The sequence below is a fragment of the Pteropus alecto genome, unplaced genomic scaffold (genome assembly GCF_000325575.1).
Source record: "Pteropus alecto unplaced genomic scaffold, ASM32557v1 scaffold69, whole genome shotgun sequence".
Lineage (NCBI taxonomy): Eukaryota > Metazoa > Chordata > Mammalia > Chiroptera > Pteropodidae > Pteropus > Pteropus alecto.
In genome coordinates, this window is record NW_006494610.1 from 6271121 (window position 1) to 6290985 (window position 19865).

At 33.5% G+C, this 19865-nt stretch overlaps 1 protein-coding gene and 1 pseudogene across 1 annotated transcript in view; one reads left to right on the forward strand and one right to left on the reverse strand.

Annotated features, from left to right (window-relative positions):
• Positions 1 to 4018, reverse strand: part of LOC112474001 — a 17607-nt pseudogene extending 13589 nt beyond the window's left edge.
• Positions 4019 to 7736: 3718 nt separating this feature from the next.
• The window catches only part of SEMA3E (semaphorin 3E), a 234294-nt gene continuing 222165 nt past the window's right edge, over positions 7737 to 19865 (forward strand). The window contains exon 1 of the mRNA XM_006925735.2: positions 7737 to 8451. Within this exon, the coding sequence (XP_006925797.2) occupies positions 8337 to 8451 (115 nt within the window). The 5' untranslated portion in view covers positions 7737 to 8336. The remainder of the gene's footprint in view (positions 8452 to 19865) is intronic.

A 19865-nucleotide genomic window follows, 5' to 3' on the forward strand; every position in this document is an offset into this window, starting at 1 on the left:
TGGCAAGCAAGTGGAGTGAGTTTTAGATTGAGAACTGTTGCTATTTTCTGATATTTTTTGCATTATTTATTACTTATTAAAAATACGAGATTATATAACTAGGACATATTATATGCAACTATATTATTGTGCCATAGTCATAATAATATTAGGGAAGTTTTAGATATGAAACACAGTAGTCATAAAATTAGTGATGATTAAATTTAGAGTTCTTCAAACTATCAAATTTTGAACTGTTTGCTAAATTTTAATCAACACATTTTCACAAGACATATTTTCCTATTTATTACCTTTGTTTCTGACACATGCTTGGTTATCTCTTCAAAATTATAAGCCTTTTATTCAGAAAGTATTTCTTGAACAGAAATGTTTACGTTCTTAACTCTTAAATGTTTCTCAAGGAACATATAAATCCTTTTCCTCATAATTGGCAAGACCCATTCCGTTAGCCATGAAAAGTGGCTATGCTCAGAATGTAAAGTGTCACATCATTATTGAATTAGCACTTTTTTTTTTTTTTTTTGTAATAAGAAACAAATTGTGAGTGTGAATAGGCTTATAGGGTGGTTTCATTTGCAACTGAAAACGTGTAATACCAGTCTTGGCCTCCACATGGTGCTAGTGTTATGTACTGGGACACCACAAGCTAGAACTACCTCGTAATGAAAAAGAACCACTTATCCTGCCTATCAAAAATAATCCCCAAAATAAAACAACAGATTCAAATAAAAAGGCATTATACCTGAAATCCTGCCTTATGAAAAATCTGGCTTATACACAATAATAGCTTTGCCAAATCATGTGTGGAAATTACAGTAAAGCTAAATAAATGGTGACATGAAATAATGAGTTTAAATTCCTTGTTTCATCTTTGGGATCTCACTGTTGAGTTCAACATCACATTCTTTGCTTCTATGTATCATTTTCTCTCTTCCATGGATGGGTATTTGGAACGGTGTGAAGGAAAGGGAGTCCTTGAGGGGAAAGAGGACTTCTGCCAGGTTTTTACTTTGGTCATTGTGACTCCTTTGAACTCTGAAATTCACTTTCAAAGCCAAAATATGATTTATTTTGAATATTCTTATTTCCTGTCAGATTCTTCACAACTTTAAAGTTAGTGCTTGTTTCTATTTATTTTAATGTGAAACAGGTATAGTCATTGAGTTGATGGCAGCTTTATGTGATATATAAAATTTTATATTCATCTGCCAACTGTATGACAATTGAAGATACAATAATATATTGCAAAATATGTGGGTTTTTTGTTTAGTTTCTTGCCAACTGACTAATGGATAATTGCAATGGCTTTATCTAAGTCTTTTCTTTTTTTCTTTCATAATGGGACACAATTGTTTTCTTCACTTTATGCTTACACATCGGCCATGCATCCTCTATCAAGACAAAGTGAACAACTAGAGAAATGATCCAAATAATAAGCATAAAAAAACTAATTTTTAGCGTCTATATCTCTTAAACTATGTAGAGTACCTGGCAAATATCACACACTCAATAATATGTTTATTAAATAAATTACCCCATGACAACTGGTTTGGGTCTGGCTTTAGCAGTTGTAACTAAAACACAATGGAGACTATAGAGAAAATTAAAGAGGATTTATGACTTGAAATAAAGGAAAAAAAAAAATTACATTGAATTACCACTTACCCTCCTCAATCTTTTCTTCCTTCCTTTTCTTTTTCTTTCTTTCTTCCTTTCTTTCTTTCTTTTTTTCTTTTTCTTTTTTTCTCTCTCTCTTTCTTTCTCTCTCTCTCTTTCTCTCTTCCTCTCTCTCTCTCTCTCTCTTTCTTTCTTTCTTTCCTTCATTCTCACTCTCTCTCTCTCTCCCTCCCTCCCTTTTTCTTCCTCCCCCGATTTCTTCTCTCTTTTTTTTCTCTTTGTAAATAATCCAGAAACTGACCTTCAAACAATTAAATTGCTTCTTTCCAAGAAGACAAAACACTACAGGTGGTCTTAAATTCTAGATTGAGATTAAAGAAGCCAAGTGATAAGCAACTTTTTTACTGAAGTTTATGGCACTTATTATTGGTCTCCTACTGAGGTGGTTTCTTAAATGGACTGAGTATAAAATGTTGTCTTTATTTTAGTGTTAATGTTGTTTAAAAATCTTGAAATCTTTTGGACAAAATAATAAAAACATCAGTAACTATTTGTAAGTGATTTATTATCCTTAAATCCTTTCTTGGAAACTTATTCTCTTGTAACCATAACAAAAACTGTGAGTGTGTATGTCTGTGTGTATGCATGTACACACACACACACACACACACACACACACACACACACATATATACACATTTATATATATTTGTGAGTGTGTATGTCTGTGTATATGCATGTACACATAAAATGTGAGTGTGTATGTCTGTGTGTATGCATGTACACACACACATATATATATATATACATTTATATATATTTCCACAAATATGAATAACTATTATAACCAGTTATTTTTTCTTAAAATTCCTATTTTCTTAAATTTTTAAAGAAATTTCTTCTTTAATAATTTTGCCTGATGTATTTAGCTCTAGTGTTTGCCTGATTATCAAGCTAAGAAGGCTCTTGTCAAACCTAATAGCTTCAAGGGCGATTATCTGGTCAACTAAACAAATCACTATAATTTGCCAGCTGATACTCTGTAACCTGAAATGTAATGAACAGAGTATGCTCCACCATCTGATACAACCTTGGATGGAGGCCTTTATCTAGTGAGTTTAATCAGAGGCTGATTGTGACTGAATCACCAGCTGCCTTGAAAGTTTTTTATTTTAAAACCATATATAGTTCATTATTACAATGTATTAAAGATAAGTTCCTATTAGTACAGCAATTTGGAAGAGTGCTCATAAATATTTATCCAAATAATATTCTTCAAGAAGACAATTGTTATGGTTGGAATACAGGCCCTGAGGTTTGGGTTTAAAGTGTTGGTGGTTCTGTTGCTTAGTGGTGTTTCACCTCAGGCAAGTTACTTAACATCTGTATCCCAGATTCTTCTTATGTGTAAGTGGCAATAAAAATAGTATCTATTGTATACAGTTGTCGGTTAAACTGAATTATGCATGAGTGTGCCTTGAATTATGCCTAGCATATAGAAAAGAACAAATTAACAGTAATCTAATTTTTATTCCTTTAAAATGAAATTGGTTTGATACATGGTATTAGGTTTTGAAGATATTAGTCATTATAAAGAATTATAAACAATTCATCATTGGTGCCACCAATAACTCAAAAAAATAGGTTACAACAGACATAAAATACAAACAATAGATTACGATATGGGCTGGAAGTTTATGTTACATTTTTTTTTTTTAAGCAACCGATTGGAGCTCTGTCTTTTTAGGAACTCTATAACCCATAAGGAAGAATATAGGGAAATCTCTCAGGACCTACAAATTAAAAGATTTTCAGTGTTAATGACACACATAATAATTTTATTTTGCCATAGAAAGGGCATGAGAAACATTACTGCTCTTTGATTAAAATCATTTAAAGCCAATACTTGGCACAAAATGTTCAAATTACTTCTGTTTTTCTTATTGTCAAGGAATAAAAAGAAAATGGGAATAAACCTAGTGTAAGTCAGAAACAAATAATTTTAAATTCTATAATTTGAAACTCGAATTTTATAAGTTCTTTTCTTTTTTTAACAATATATGGTCAAAATAGAAAAAATAAAAGCCCAATTTATTGAATCGTTAGCTTTCTAAATGATGACATAAGAATGGCATCAGCCAAGTGACTGGATTGGATCCTGGATGGTACTGATTGAAGGGTTGCCCTACTTCATACAAATCAGGAGTAATTTAGTTTTCTGTTTTTCTTCATCTCCTTGAATCAGCGAATGTGGGAAATAGTCAATCCAGACTTCTGGAACTCTCACAAATTCTTTGATATAAGTCACCTGAACTGACTGACCAATAAACACATCAGTAGTCTTGGCCCGTAAAACACGGTAGTAGTGATGGCAGCAGTGGCAGGAGCAATGGCAAACCATATTGGGACATTTGAGATGCTCCAGAAGGCAGGGTGAGCAGAAGTAGAAGAAGGATTAGTGAACCTGAAATGCCATGGTCACTGCAGATAAAGTTTAGTTCTAAAAAAGATTTCATCATTGCTGTTGTGATACATTGGTTTATTAACTGTTTTAATCATAACTTTCTTGAAATGTAGTACTATGTTCACGAATAAATAGTTTATGGTGTCATTTTTGTGTACAATATTTGATTAGAAAATCCAAGGGTGTATCCCATTCTATTCTAAAAGTGACATAGGGAACCACTTTACCTCTTACTTAGCCCTCAAGTATCTATATATCTCTTGATGGCTGTATTAGTCACTTATGCTGAAGTAGTTTTAATGATAGGAAGGAATACAGTATTAGTGACTCATTCATGCTATATATGTTTCCAAAAGCATGTTTCCCAAAGCACAGTAGGTAATGTGTATGCATTTAGTTAGGAAAAGCTATGCTATGTTTTGATAACAAATAAACTGAACAGCTTAAAATAACATACATGCAGTTCCTGCTCATATAAAATCTACTGTGGCTCTGGATAACTTTCCACAGCAACTGTTCCTAATGTAGTGATTCAATAATCTAAGATGCTTCAATCCACCATTCAACATAACGCTTCCTCCATTGCTATAGAAAACACTTGAAAGAGACAGAAGAATTACTTACAAGTATTTCACTGCCTCAGCCCAGATGTGACGTACATCACTTTCACTTGTATTTATTAGGTCAACATTAGTCAAATGGCTTCCATAACTATCAAGGAGCTGGGAAGTACAATTTCCCATATATATTTCCTATCTTCCTGTGTAGGAAGGAAAGAATGGTTATTCTTGAGGTCATTAGTTAGTACTCTCTCTCACAGTATGTAAGATAATCTTAAATGGTAGATATCAACTTTTACAATTTTTTCTGTTTTCACATGTATTTGAAAAATATATGTAGCACATCAAGCCTATAAGGTAATTGTTTGATTTTACATAAATTTAAGTTAAATTTTAATTACAGATACTATGCTATTATGATAAAAATGATGAAAGTGTTAAAAAGATGTTCACTGTTTGAGTAACACTGACATAAAGGAATCATTGTAAAACTAAAATTTTGGTACATGTAACTTCAGGCAAACAGGGAATATGGGGTGGGGCACAGAATTTTCTGTTTTAACAAGTACCGCACAGGATTCAGCAGCATATAGTCTGGGACGACATACTGAGAAAGATTGTTTCAGAGGCCAGTTGCTGTTAAAATTAGGGAGCCAGCGATAAAAGCCACCATGGGAGAGCCTGAAACTCCTTATGAGTACCCAATTTCTCTTTTTTTCTCTTACTATCTGACAGAGCTTGCTTTTCATACAATGTTGTGACACCAGCAATAAAGGGTTAAGACTTTGGAATGAGACGTTTGACCTGACAGACAATACCTTCAGAATTGCCATTTGTCTTCTCACCTAGTTTTTCATGTTGTCTAATATATTCAAACTGATAGTCTAGCCCCTCTCAAATTAAATGTAATAATATCGACAGATATTGTTGCTAGTCCCAAAGCTCTTTCGTTCACTAAAGACTTTCCTTTACTATTGGTGGCAAGTCAATTTTGTTGTGTTTTAATTTTTTTCTATTTCCATGTTTCCCAATAATACCTACAAATCTCTCCCAAGTAGGGTGACTTAGATGTCCTGATTTGTCTATAATATTCTTGGTTTGTATGTAATTATTAATAGAAGGCTCTTTTACTCTCAAAAAAATGTCATATTTGAATGAGAAATTTTATGGTTATTCTGCTCCTGAGAGTTCTCATTTTATTTTACGATGTAAATGACTGATTTGTTGTCAAAGACTCTTTATTCCATTACCAGTGGCTAAAGCCTCAAGGATAGTTCTGGATGCTCAGGATTTTTTTTTTAAGTTATTTTTTGTCACTATCTATATATTTTCTGTAGAGTATAGAGAAAGGTAGAAGGATATACAGAGGAGTTAAAGGGAATAAACTACGACATTTATGACTGAAGATAAAACATGTTTTGAGAAACCCAAAGGAACTCATTATTCTGGCATGTGACAAATTGCCTTCACCTAATTTGAAAGATAACATATAAAACTGAAAATGAATCTTAGTATGTAGCTTGTATATATATAACGCATTTGTAACATTTATTCCCCCATAGGCATTTAATGGTGTGAATTTTGTATCCTAATGAAATTAGATACATCTTACATCACCTCAATTCCATAATAGATTTAGGACAGGTACTGTGTAATCTTAAATAGAATTTCAGCTGGATGAAATTTAGCCGTAATAATAAAAGTTATATGCACCATATTTACTTTTCTTGAATCCTACCATTAGATAGCACATAAAAGCTATTTATTTTCTAGTTACTCTAATTCTAGGAGAATGTTAAAGAGGATTCCAAAGCTACAGTATATCACATTTAGGTCTGTAGCTCATCAGACTGGCTTTTAAAATATGCAAGTGCCTACAGAGACCACCCCAGGTTAAAAGTCTCTAAATACTTCATGTTGCTTTACTGTTGAAAAATGTTTAGAGTGTGTTATCTTTTTAGAGCTTGGAAATCTAATTATTTATAATATCCAGTGACATTTACATTTTGCTAAATATACTCTGCTTGTAATAGAACACATCATCCCTAGGAAAATGGGTAGAGAATGCTTGGCTCTACGTTTGCTTATATATAATGTGAAATAACAGGGTAACCTGTTATCTTTTTGTTACAATAATATGATTTTAAAACATAATTCTCAAGAAATGTCCTTAATCATTATCATTTAAAATACAGAATAAGAAAAATTTATCATAGTTGAAATAGTGTGTTTACCCTTTAACTCTCGACTATCAAATCAAATATCTATTCAAGTTTATTGATATCTTAAAACAATACCATTCATTTCCATGCCAACAGCTACAGAGTGTTTGGTTTAGTTTTTGAGATTGATTGAAAGTAGATTGTAAAGTTGACCTACTGTGTTAAGCTTATTTACACAAACGTAGTGTCTAGGAAAATAAACTCTGAAAGTACACAGCAGTTGAATCCTAAGGTATTTCACATCCTGAGCTTTCTAATACTTGCTTTACTGGGATCTGTTGGATAGAGAATCTCAACTTTATATAATTACCTTACATAGGAAAAAAATCATTTGAAAATTTAATCATTCTTAAATTTGAGGTTACATTTATGACTTGCTTTAAAAAAAAAAAAAAGACTTGTTTTTAATTGATTTGAAGAAGTTGCCTAAGCAAAATAATTTGTTAGTTCTAACATATCTATGAAACAATCACATATGAAATTTTTTCAGGCTCTTGAAACATACTTCCCTTACAAAAGTTGAAAATAATATTTTAAGATGTAATCAATATAAAAAACCATAAATGTGAAAAAAAATCAGTGGAAACTCTCTTAAAAATTAATTTGGGTAAAGATGATGACAAATAGATTATTTAAAATAAATTTGCATTTATTCAAGGGTTAATCTTGGTGAATGGGCATTTAAAAGCCCTTCCTGACGCTGCATCCTCTTCTTTTACATATTCTTAATAATCAGCCTGTTATATACCAGTCTCCCTCCTGATTTCCCCTTTGCCATCAAAACTCGGACTTTTCTCCTGCTGCTGAGTGACGGCGGGGCCAATAATACTGAGAGGGCGGGTGGAAGCAGGGCACGTGCACCAGAAACACTTCCTAGAAACAGCAAGTACGCTGCTCAACCCTGCCTGAACTTTCCCTGTAAACATAGCTCCCTGACAGAACGGCAACCCTGCTGGGTGGATCTTGCAACTCCTAGAGGGAATGGCACTTCTTGTTTTTAATTAGCAAGGTGAAAGGTGAATTAAAACTAGCTGTTTGGCAAGTCAGTGCAAGAGGCTGACTTCTGAGAGGCTTCAAGGAGCCAGAAGAGAAGAGCTCCACTGGGGGAAGGCACTGCGTGTGCTCGAGGGCTTTTAATGAACCGCTTGCAGAAGTGACTAAAAAAATACAGTTTCTTTCTGAATCTACCCTCGTAGTTACTGAAGAGAGCACTAGACAGGACATGACTCTGAAGATTCACTCCTTGGAATGTTCTCTTGCTCCTGGCTTATAAACAAATGTCCTGAGGAAAGAAAGGTTTTACATATCCAAATATCGCCTGACAAATGGCACTTTGGAACTGTGCTTTCTGATGACAACGCGTTTGATTTCTGACAAAGCCTCTCCCACGCTGCCCCTGGAGGGGAGTCCTAAGTAAAACTCAAACCCGCCTTAAATTGAGGATCGGAGGGCTTGCACGGTGAGCACGACAGCATGGCATCGGCTGGGTACGTTCTCACCTGGCTCCTGTGGGGTTACTTACTGGAGCTTTGGACAGGAGGTCACACAGCTGATACCACTCATCCCCGGTTACGCCTGACACATAAAGGTAGGTCACCTTTTCAGATCCTTTTGTTAAAAATAAAATAAAGTCCTTTAACATAGGTCTTTGGTCTTCGCAGACCCTTAAAATGCACCTGAAAAAAAAATTATTGTAAAACTGACTTAAAATTCAAAGTACCTCTAATTAATGTCATACTTAACCACAGCTGAAGGTAGTGCAAAATCATGTGCCAACTTGGAGATGTTATTTTCGTCTTGTAAATATTAGGTTTTATTAATGAGAAGTTTACTCACTAGCAGACACAACAGAAGGTAGAAAGCAGGTTGTAAATATCCTTGAGGGGTGAATCCACGAGGTTATCAATTGTTATTTAAATACCAGTTTATGCATTATGGGAAACAAGGATGTCTGAAATGGGCTTTAGAAAGAGATGCAATTTTTTGTTTGTTTGTTTTGTGTTGTCCATAATGAGGATGAGAGGAGAAAATAAGATTTTTAAAAAGCAAAATGATTTCTTATTCATAATAGCAAAGTGACCATCATGTAATTAAATGATTAACAATTAATATAAATTAATTTTGTTATTGAATTGATTATTAGAATTTATTTTATGTATGGCAAAAAATTCAGTTTATTAGCAATCCTTGTAAACTGATACATATTGATTAAAATATTAGATACTATTCACTACCATCTATTCTTTTTAATGTAAACTCATATTGCTTAACTGCTGATCTATCAGAGTGCTTAAATATTTTATTGTGCAAGTATGTCTTTTAAAGCAGCATCGAGTCATAAATAAATGATCAAAAGATAGCTTTTGCATCAGGATCAGTGAAAGCCAGTCATGAATAGGTTTGGTGATTCTTCCTGTAAACAAACAAACAAACAAGCAACAAACAAAACCCACCCTCTGAGAAAGTGACTTTGCTAACTTAAAAGAAATTTGGAATGGAATTTCAGAAAAGAAGTATTTCATTTAGACAGATAACAGATGCAACAACAAGAATTACATAAGAATCGTTTTTCAATTGTGTAAGCTTTCAAATCGTTCCCCACTGTAGAAAGAACAAAACCCTATATTTTTAAAACATAGGTGTAATGTTTACCAGAAGAAGAAACAAAAGGGCCTATCTCAGTTGTATATGACATAATTGGTCTTTTTGTCTTTTTATTGGACAATTATCAGTTCATTCTGATTGCAAAAATTTCTCATTTTTAGAAGAGCTAAAATCTGTGGATATTTTCTTAGTTTAAATAGATTTCTTATAACATTCTCCAGTAAGTAACATGAATTTAAGAGATAATTGACATTAAAACTGTAAAGTATTTAAAATATAGTACCTAGCATTAGCACATGTCATTTGATTGGGAAGATCTATTATAATATGTATTAAAATGCACATTTCAAGAAATTATGATCAAATACATCAAAATGTAAAAATTCGATGGAATGAAATATGAACAGATAAGAGTGTCAGAAAAAAGGTAATAAATGGATTGTTTTTCTTATGAAGACAAGTAGATAAGCTGTCAGTTTGGGAAGCAGAAGCTACCATTCTACTATGCCTGGTATTAGCCTCTTATACCTTATTATTAGGGTACTTGTTTTTCAATAGCTCAATATCAATATGTTTTCAAAGATATCTTATTTTAATTTTTTATTAGAGGACTTATAATTTAGTTAGTGTATACCAAATTCTCTAATGCACCTAAATACTATGCAAAATATTGTTATTAGGCTCTTCACTACATCTCTTAACCAAAGGAATAACTGTAACTGATACATGACTTGTGTTAAATGGTATGGGAGTAGAACTGCTAGTATCCATGCGTACACTAGACTAAAAACTCCTACAAGATTTCCCTTTGGCTTTAATGGCACTAGCTAAAGATGTACAATATTGTGCTTTTATACAAAGACAGTATAGAGTTAACCAAAAATAGAATGTTCTCACTTGTACAGTTTAGTTAGCAAAGTCAGCTAGGAGATCACACTTAGATGCAACCCAAAGCAGCAATGCCTACTGCACCACAGGTGCCTTCAGTGAAAAGGAAAGCACTGGACTGTCAGAGCAGGACTATTTAATCTTATCAATACAAAATGAAGAGCCCATTTACTGCTCTACACTTTGAAATTCAATGGATATTTAGAGGTGTCCAAAAATTAAGGATTGGATATTTCAGAGTATAATCTTTTGCTATCTTAAATGATATCAGAAATGGTAAGATTTCAATAGTGGGTGAATTAGATGGTTAATGTTGTGAACAAGTGCATAGTCCTTTAAAATAAGAGACATTAACGTAACTCCTCTGCCCTGCTGCCTGACCTCAGCAGGGAAATCCTGAAGACTCCCTGGAGATGGCCTACTGGATTAATCCAGGGATTCATTTAATAGCAGTGGTCTGTTCTATATGGGAGAAAGACAAACATTTTTCTAATATTATCCATTACCAAAATGACTCTGAGACCACAAGCCTAGTGTCTCTTCCCAAAGAGAAGGAGAAAGTTTCAGAGCCATATACAAAACTTGAATTAAATTATGTAAAATATGTTCAGAAAAACGCCACCAAATTTCTTTTACTCTTTCTTCCATCCTTCTCTACCTCTGGAAGTGGCATGTTCTTAAACAAAGCATGAGAAGAGGAGATCATTAGGACTGAAAAAGAGAAAAGGCAGAGAAGGAAGGAGACAAGGTAGAAAGTTGGTATCAGATATGGAGCATCTTCTATCATACTTCTCACAGCCCTCAACCCGCAGCGGGATGATGTTGAATTCCTCTCTCCTCTGATTGAATGCCCACTCCATTTCAATATTAAAAATATGCTAACTTAGGGCAAGCCTAGTGGATAAAAAGATGAGATATTTGCTATGTTGGGGCAATGCATATGTCTTTTAATGTAGGTATAAGATAAATTTGGTTAACAAATAAAGATATAGCGAAGATTAAAATGGCAAGATTTTTGTCCTGCTCTGTAAGAATTTTCAGTAATGATTTGAGTTGAGCTTAACTATATCAGGCGAGTATTTGAAAGTTTATGACTCTTTAAGAATTATAGCCAGTTTTTAGTCAATACCCTAAAAAGGGTAATATTGGTATGATTAATACTAATTTATAATATTCTACCCCATGAATTTCCTTGTGAAATAGTTATGACCCTCATCACAGAAATGAAGGAAAGAAAGAATAAAAGGAGGAGTCCTGGTGGATTCAGCCACTTCCTTCTGCTGATGTCTGTTCTCTCCTTATCTTTCATCGTCCTGCATTAATGAGGTTACAGGGAAGGCAAAAATAACCTTCTTGATAATGGTGCTCAAAGAAGAAAACAACAAATGGGCAAAGTCCCATGTCAGAGGAGAAACACCAATGCATGTGGAAAGCCCCAGAAATTCAATCAGCAGAGCTTGGAAGATGGGGTAGGTGTTCAATGTCCCAATGAGGAATGACACAGTCACAGAAGCCAAGGGAGAATGGCTACGTAAGCAGAGGATGTTCTCCCAGGATGTTCAGCAAAAAGATAGCTAAATAAGGCATGGATATGGCAGACTATCATTCCTAAAATATGTTGACATTATACATGTAGATTTGAGCATTGAAATTGTTTCCATATATACAGAAAGTGGGATAGGGAATGTTAATTAGTCTCTGTGTATTTAGATATTATAACCAATTAATACAGATTTGTCTCAGTTTAGAGAACTCAGATTTTAAGTCAGAGGTCTCTACTTCAGTTCTAGTCAATTCTTCCACTTATATCAATGGTAATCATGCCTCAGCTTCCTGAATTTAAAATTAGGGATAGTAATGGTGCTTTCTCTATATATCTTACTAGATTTTTGAGAGGACCAAATGGAACAACATCTGTGAAAGCACTTTATAACCTAAAAATTATAGTATTAATGTTTTCTGAAGACTTCTATAAACTGAGAAGGTTGGAAGGAAATGTGTCCTAAAGAGAAAAACTCTTGGAAATGGCATGAGTTTGGATATCAATAAGTGCTAAGTTAATGCTAATATAGAAGACAGAAGAAGTTGGTCTTAATTAGTAGAAAATGATAGATTACATTCACTTCAAATCCCACTTTCCATACCTTTGACCTTGAGTTACAATAACTTAGAAGAGTATATCAACTGTGCATTTTTCTAAGATTCATGGCCAATATTTTTGGCTATAAAAGTATACATATACCCACTTATTAAACATATTCACTTTTTATCACACATCTTCGATTTTTTCCCATTTATATGGAAAAAATTGAGATAGAATTCTAGAAGAGCACAATTTTATATATATATGAAAATCTTTTGAATGATCATCTTGAAGGCTGTGGTATTTGTTTTGTATCCAGAGCAAATGAAAAAGAGGCAGTGCCTGATCCAGTTTTTCCTGATCCAGCTCATAGCTTTGGTTCCTGAACCAGTAATTAAGTTTTATCAATAGTGACATTAGTCACACATCCCTGTATGGTTAATAAATAAAAACTGGTCATAAGTCATGATTCATAAAGAAAGTAGCTAAATAGGACCCAGGAGTAAACACAATCTTCATGCCCAGATCTCCAACAAGGAGAATCAGTGAGAATGCAGTAGTGGATTTATTAAGAATTAGTTTATATTTAAAAAAAGCCATTGGGTAAAAGAAATGTAAGAAATTGCAGTATGTTTTTCTTTGTGTTTAGTTTACACAGAATATACTTTCTATAGAGGAAGTCTATGTAAGGATTTTAAATAGTGCTACTCTTTGTATTTTTATATTTGTTAGTGAGTTATTGCCTATGCATCTCAGAAGTGTATCTGGATATACAAAAGCCATTGAATGACTTCATGAGTTATTCAGTTCTTATCTGGATATTGGGTATTATAGTGGGAAAACAGTATCATTTAGTATAGGAATAGGATAAGGGAAGGTCAGAGTTAGGAAAAGCAGTGAATGGAATTTATAAATGAACTGGCCCAATTTTTGACTGAAAAATAATTCAGTTGTATAAAATCATTTCTTAAAAGTTTTGTGTAGATAGTATTCTATGTAGAATAAATAAAGAAACAATAATTTTCTTGGCTAATAAATATATGCAGTAGTCATGTTGTCATAATGGAATATTCTTTCAGAAATTCATCTCGCCATATTATTATTTTGGTATCCATATCAGATTTGTTATTTAGCCTGAGAGCATTTCATAGAGAGGGCCTCTCTGTCTGGGATGACGTCACTTGGTGGCCTCGGTTCTATGACCACATAATAAAGCACCAAACATCAGATTGGTCATTGCTGATGAAAATTGTTAACAATCTGCTGAGGCAGTTTTATTTCGTCAAGGATATCTATTGCCATCATCACTAAGAGTTGTTAGTGGGGGAGTATGCAAAGACTCACTCCTTTATCTTTGTGTGTAAAACTCTACTGTGGTTTAGTAGAGGAATTTACTTTGCAGAAATCCAGAAATGATACTTTGCATGCATGCATGCCCCTTCATACATAGCCACTGCAGTGTTAAAGTGGTCTTTAAATTCATTCTCAAAGAATTTAAAACAAAAAATAACTGAAATTATACCACTTAAAACATTTTCCAAAAGTTTCAGAGTGAAGATTTAGATTATTTTTTTGGTTTCAATAGACAGGGCCAATGCAGTTAGTAGTCATTAGCATGACATCTGGCACTTTGGAATATTATATAAATTATACAAAGGATGATGATTATTTTAGTAATGAATTTTTTTGCAATACGATTTTAAGTAACATTTGAAGCATGAAAGATAACTATCAATGTCATTAGTTATTTCTTGCACTTAAGCAACTTATTTTTTGTACTCACGATAAGGATGATAATGACAAGACTGTATAGGCTGAATTTTCTGGACTATGAATGAAAAAGATATGTTAGTTCCACATTTGAAACAAGTGTTACAGTCTCTCTCTGATATTGAGAGAACATTTCCTGTCAAAGAATGTGCTGATCAAGAACAGAAATGTCTGTGGAATTGATAACTTGACTTCATATGGCCCTGGTGGTGACCAATGTAATTAATAGCTCAAGACATTTTCAGCTTGCCTTAGTTCTAATGGCAGGTGCAGGATATTCCTACCATAAGGCCCCATTTTCCTGGTAGTTTTGCCTCCACATGTAGTATGGAAAGGGGAAATAAAAATCCATGACTTGACTGATTTCTGTGGTTTAGAAATGTATTTCCACTTCCATCTCTGGTAACTAAACTCTCAGCTACCACTGTTCTCTTCTCAAGAATTTAGCTCATAGCCTGTCACAGTACATATAAAAAAAGTAGTTGGGGCCCAGGTACTACAAAACTATCTCACATTCTAATTTCAATGGCCTAAAAACCCTAAAATCTGGATGAGGCATATCTAATGTGAATCTTGTTTCTGGCTATATGACCTGAGCAAGTGATTTATCTTTTCTAAGTATAATTTTCTTCCCTTTCAAATGGGGTAAAATATAATTTACAGTACCCTGAAAGGATTACATGAGATACTGTAAATTAATGTGGCAAATACTTTACCTTTATTAAGGTTTTCATAAGGTACTCAATGAATCAGAAGAGGTTCAGAGAAAATTAGCCTACCCTGGTTCCCTTTTTTATTCAAAAAGCAACCATGAGTTAATTATTAATTTATTACAAAATGAGGGAAGATCCTTAATCATCATTTTTTTTTTTTACTTGAAAGCAAAGATTTTTCTCTTATTCGCTTAGACAAATAGAAGGAACAAGGAATATTGGTGGCTTTAATGTTTGTAAGTTACTATAGAATTATTTTGTTGATAATTTAAGGAAAGTTGAAGCTCTATCTGATGGTACCTTGGAGACAGCAGACCAAAGCCACAAAATAAACAAAAGTGACTAACAAAAGTAATCGTAGACCCAGCTTTGTGAAGCACAAAAGAACTAATATCACTAAAGCCTGACCACACTGTCAAATTTAAACTAAACAGTGTCCTATATACTTTGAAAGTAAAAGAACACTTTCTACTCTAACCTTCCCCGGGACAAATAGGTAATATGTCTGGTGTGGGGTACCATTCCTGACACTTAATAGGTGTTCAGTAAATGCTATAAAGTAGGTATATGAATACAAAAAAGTGATTTAGAGCAGTGTTTTTAAAGGGAAGTGTGATACGGGGTAGGGTGAAGAGTACCAAGGAAACTAAGGAATCCTGAACAACTATTTATGGCTCCTTTGGTAAAACATACATTAGGAGAAAGGCTAGGACTTTCTCTGTCTATTCATCTTTATGCTCCATTGTAGCAAAGCAGCTGGGGCCTCCAGACATCTTCCCAATGCATCAACCATTTCTCTCATCTATAATTAGTGTTCTTTTTCATTGTTGTTGCTTTAAAATCTACTTTTTGATACTTTTGTCATTCCTGAGTGATCACCACAACCTCTTTCTTTTTTTCTTATTGCTTCCTTCTTTGATTATCCCTCTGTGTTGTTGTCACCACGCCTCTTCTCTTTTACTCCTCCCCTATGTCTTTTCCAGATAGATATTTTTATTTCTTCCCCATCTTAGGCCAAAGTGTGTGTGTTGGGGGGAAAACACCATATTTTAGTGAATGATATGTATTTGTTAGTCCTCAGTATATCTTTGATATTTGTTTCATTTTTGTTATCTAATTCATTGAATAGAAAACGTGATGTTTCAATTTTTAAAAAAGTTTAATTACACTATTTAGGCATTCAAATTTTGTTGAAATGCATGACTTAAGAAATGAAATATTAGAATAAATAGCTTACAAGCTACCTGGACAACTTGTTCTCTTTGTCAAACCTATTTTTCCAGTGAGAAGCTGATACTTTCAGCCACCATGAGACTATGGGGAATCAGAGAGGAAAGGATTTGGGGGGAATAGGAGGAAACAGTATGTGCCATCCACTGTATGGCTAAATTTGAGTTGCATGTAAGTTAGAATATTATGTATGTAAACCTATTTCTATGCAGTTTTGGCTCGTTTTATCTGAATTTTGAGTTTTAATTCATTGAAAACAGAATAAGAGGGATTTTTATTCACAAGACAGTGCAGAGAATCAGCAACCCTATAAATAAGTCATAATGGTGACTTTAGGTATTTGGACTAACTCCAGAACCGAAAGAGAATAGGAGCAAAGAAAATGGGAATAAAAGAAAGAGAAAATAAAGGTCAGCTGGGGATTCTGACTCCTTTCTAACCAATTCCCTCTCAGGAAATGATGAGAATTGAGGAGGCTTTAAATTCAGAGCTCAAGATACTCTGGAACTAAAGCCAAAGAGGCCGACGGCATTGCATATAACTATTTATGCCTCTTGATTGCTTTTTTCCTAACCCTGAGTCAAAAAGTTTGTTGTGAGTTATGTGACTTATGAGATCATTTTCAATTCTAGAAAAGTAGGACTGTTTTCCTTTCCAGACCTCCCAGTGTGTCTAATTTCTTCAAAACACTTTTGGAAATTTTATTAGCATGTTCAAGTGGAAAAAATATGGACACACAATTTTAAAATCCTGAGTTTGAATCCAAAGTGTATCCTATTTAATGCTGTATTATTCTTGCTAAATCATTGAACTTCTGAGGCTTACTTTCCTCATAAGTATAAAGGGGCTAATGAACACTGTCTTTCTATCTCATGTGCTTATTGTAGAAAATTTAACTGTACCATTGGAGATGTATGATATTGTGTTGTGATGGCTTATAATATTCTCTAATTTATGTAATTGTCTTTAAATATATTTTAAGATATTTGAGGGCAAGGGGTATTTTTGGGGTAAGACCTCTGGACAGAATAAAGTGACTTTTTCAGAATAATTCCTAAAGCCTATAATTAAAGGCTGGGTGTTTAGTATCTACTGAATAAAAACAGAACAAAATTTTGTTGTCATTGTTGGCTTCTACATTATGCTCAAAATGACAAAATCATTAAGGCTTATTTTATTTTTTAAGAGATAGAGCTACTGCTAAATAATTTACCTGAGGAAAGGCTTCGTTCAATTTCATTGCAGGGGAGATGATGATGTTTATGATTTCCTTCTACTCCTCTTCTGAACTGGGGACAGAAAGGAGATAGAAGCTGGAGTTAAACTGCACTGTGCAAAGTGTCCCGGAATGGCAGCAGCAGCCTGTCTAGAAGCTACTGAATCAGTCCTACTGAATCTATAATTCTGGGGCTCAGGAATTTGTGTTTTCACAAACCCTGCAGGCGATTCTTAATGCACACTCTAACATGAGAAACACTGAGCTAAGTGTTTGGGATGATGCCTCAAAGGAGCCTCACTTTCATATTACCTTTTTCATTTTTTTCCTCTTCAGTTCCATCACCTGGGTTAAGGGTGTCACTTATTCAAATTTTCAAATGACAGCCTTGGTCTTGATAAACATATTTAAATTCATAAATATCTACTAACTATTATATCATCCTCTACCTGTCATTGTTATATTAGATAAAACATTTATATACAGTAATTGATAATAATTTAAATCTCTTTTAATGATTATTGATGATATAAATTGTGACACATTGTGCTATCACTGAGCGCAGATAGGAAAACATAATATTGGTTGATTGTGGAAAAACATTTTGAAACATTCTAGAATTCTTTTATCTCTCAATGGAAAGTTTTCTTGGTTTGATGAAATTAGGTCTACTTCATTTCTGTTGTATATCCTGATGTTTTTCTTCAGGAATTAAGAAGTGTGTGTATCTTTTAAAGAAATATTTATTCATTCAATCATTCACTTATTCTATGATTATTTGTTGAGTTTCTTCAAAGCTTTAGATACTGAACACCATGCTGGAGATTTAAGAATAAAAAAGATAGTTTCCTACACATAATACGTATCCTGGATGGGATCCTGGAACAGTAAAATGATATCTGTAAAAACTAAGAAAACTTGAATAAGATATGGGTTTTAGTTCATAATAATGTTAATATTGGTTCATTAACTGTGTCAAATGTACCATAATGATGTAAGCTATTAATAATGTGAGCTGTTAATAATGTGCCATGTTAATGTAAGCTGAGTGTGGGTATATGGGAACTCTGCACTGTCTTACAACTTTCTGTAAATCTAAAACAATTCTAAAATAAGTTTATTAACACACGTACACTACCTTTACTCAAACTCTTTTCCTGAGAAGCTTAAGATCTAGTTGTAAAAAGAGACAAGTCATGATAAAGCAAGATATTATTTTCCTATAGTAAAAGTTAACACGAGGTGCTATGGAAGCGTAGAGTTGAGAATGAAAGGAGAACCAGAGCCCAGTATTGGAGATGAATAGGAAGAGCCTGGGTAAGAAGTGATGAGCAAATTGTGTTGTATCTTAACTTGTCTTGCCACAATTCCTACCACCCTTCCACCACCATTCCCCTATATATAATGCACTGTATTCTTCTTGAAATACAGTTACCCTTGGATATTTAACTGACCTGATTCCACTGTGTTCATTGTTCTACTACACACAATAGTATCACAAATGCTCTTTTTTTTCATGCTAAATTAAATTGCCCCCATTTATGTATGATTTTAAGGAAGTCTCATTTTCTTTGTATGAGTAATATATAATTAATGCAAATTCACAAATAGGTTTCGAAATTTTCGAAGGCATGTATGTTACATTTTACTGTTTGAATCCTTAGAATCTAACAAACTTTAGGTACTTAATAAATTTATCTATTGCATTTAATGCATAGAATTTATCTCTATTCACATTAGTATTACTAATCTCAATTCTTTTGTTGAAAGCCACATAAAAAAGGTTTCTAATAAAGAAAATGAGATGATAGGGCTCGGGGAGCACTCAGAAGTCAGGAAAAATGCTCAAGAATACTTTTCTTCTGCCACTGCTCCAAAACGTTAAGCCCTTTTTTGGCTTCAGGTCTTCTACTACAAAAGTTCTGAAGAGAAATCCAGAACTGCTTTACAATTATTTAGAAAATATCTATATTTTATTGAAAGATACAGTTAGAGCCTTTAGCAGAGGGTCATTTAAATTTACCTGGGCCATTTCATGATCAATGTCACATTTCAATCACCTTTCCTTCCTATTTGCTCCAGTCATGATCTCCCAATGTCCAATGTAGCATTTCCTTTATTTTTAGAGTGATATGAAGAGAGACAAAGAATGCATGAAATTAATGACAAAACAGAAAGCAAAGGAAAGACTATGAAAGTGTAATAACTTACCCGACACCTTTGATTTTGAGGAATGCCTGCAATGACCAAAAGCAAGAATGTTTTCTGTTTTTATCAATTTATCCTTGTGCAAAGATTATTTTAGGAGTAATCTGATGATGTTGCCTCTGTTTCGTGGATTTATTATTTTAAAAAGCATAGGGAGTAATATAATGAGGGGAACAAAAAATGATTACAAGTTTTATAAGTACAGTTAGTTTATGCAAGATATTTTCAATTTATTTCCTAACCCAAGTTAATTGAGAAAGAATCAATGAACATTTTATCTTAAGATTTTA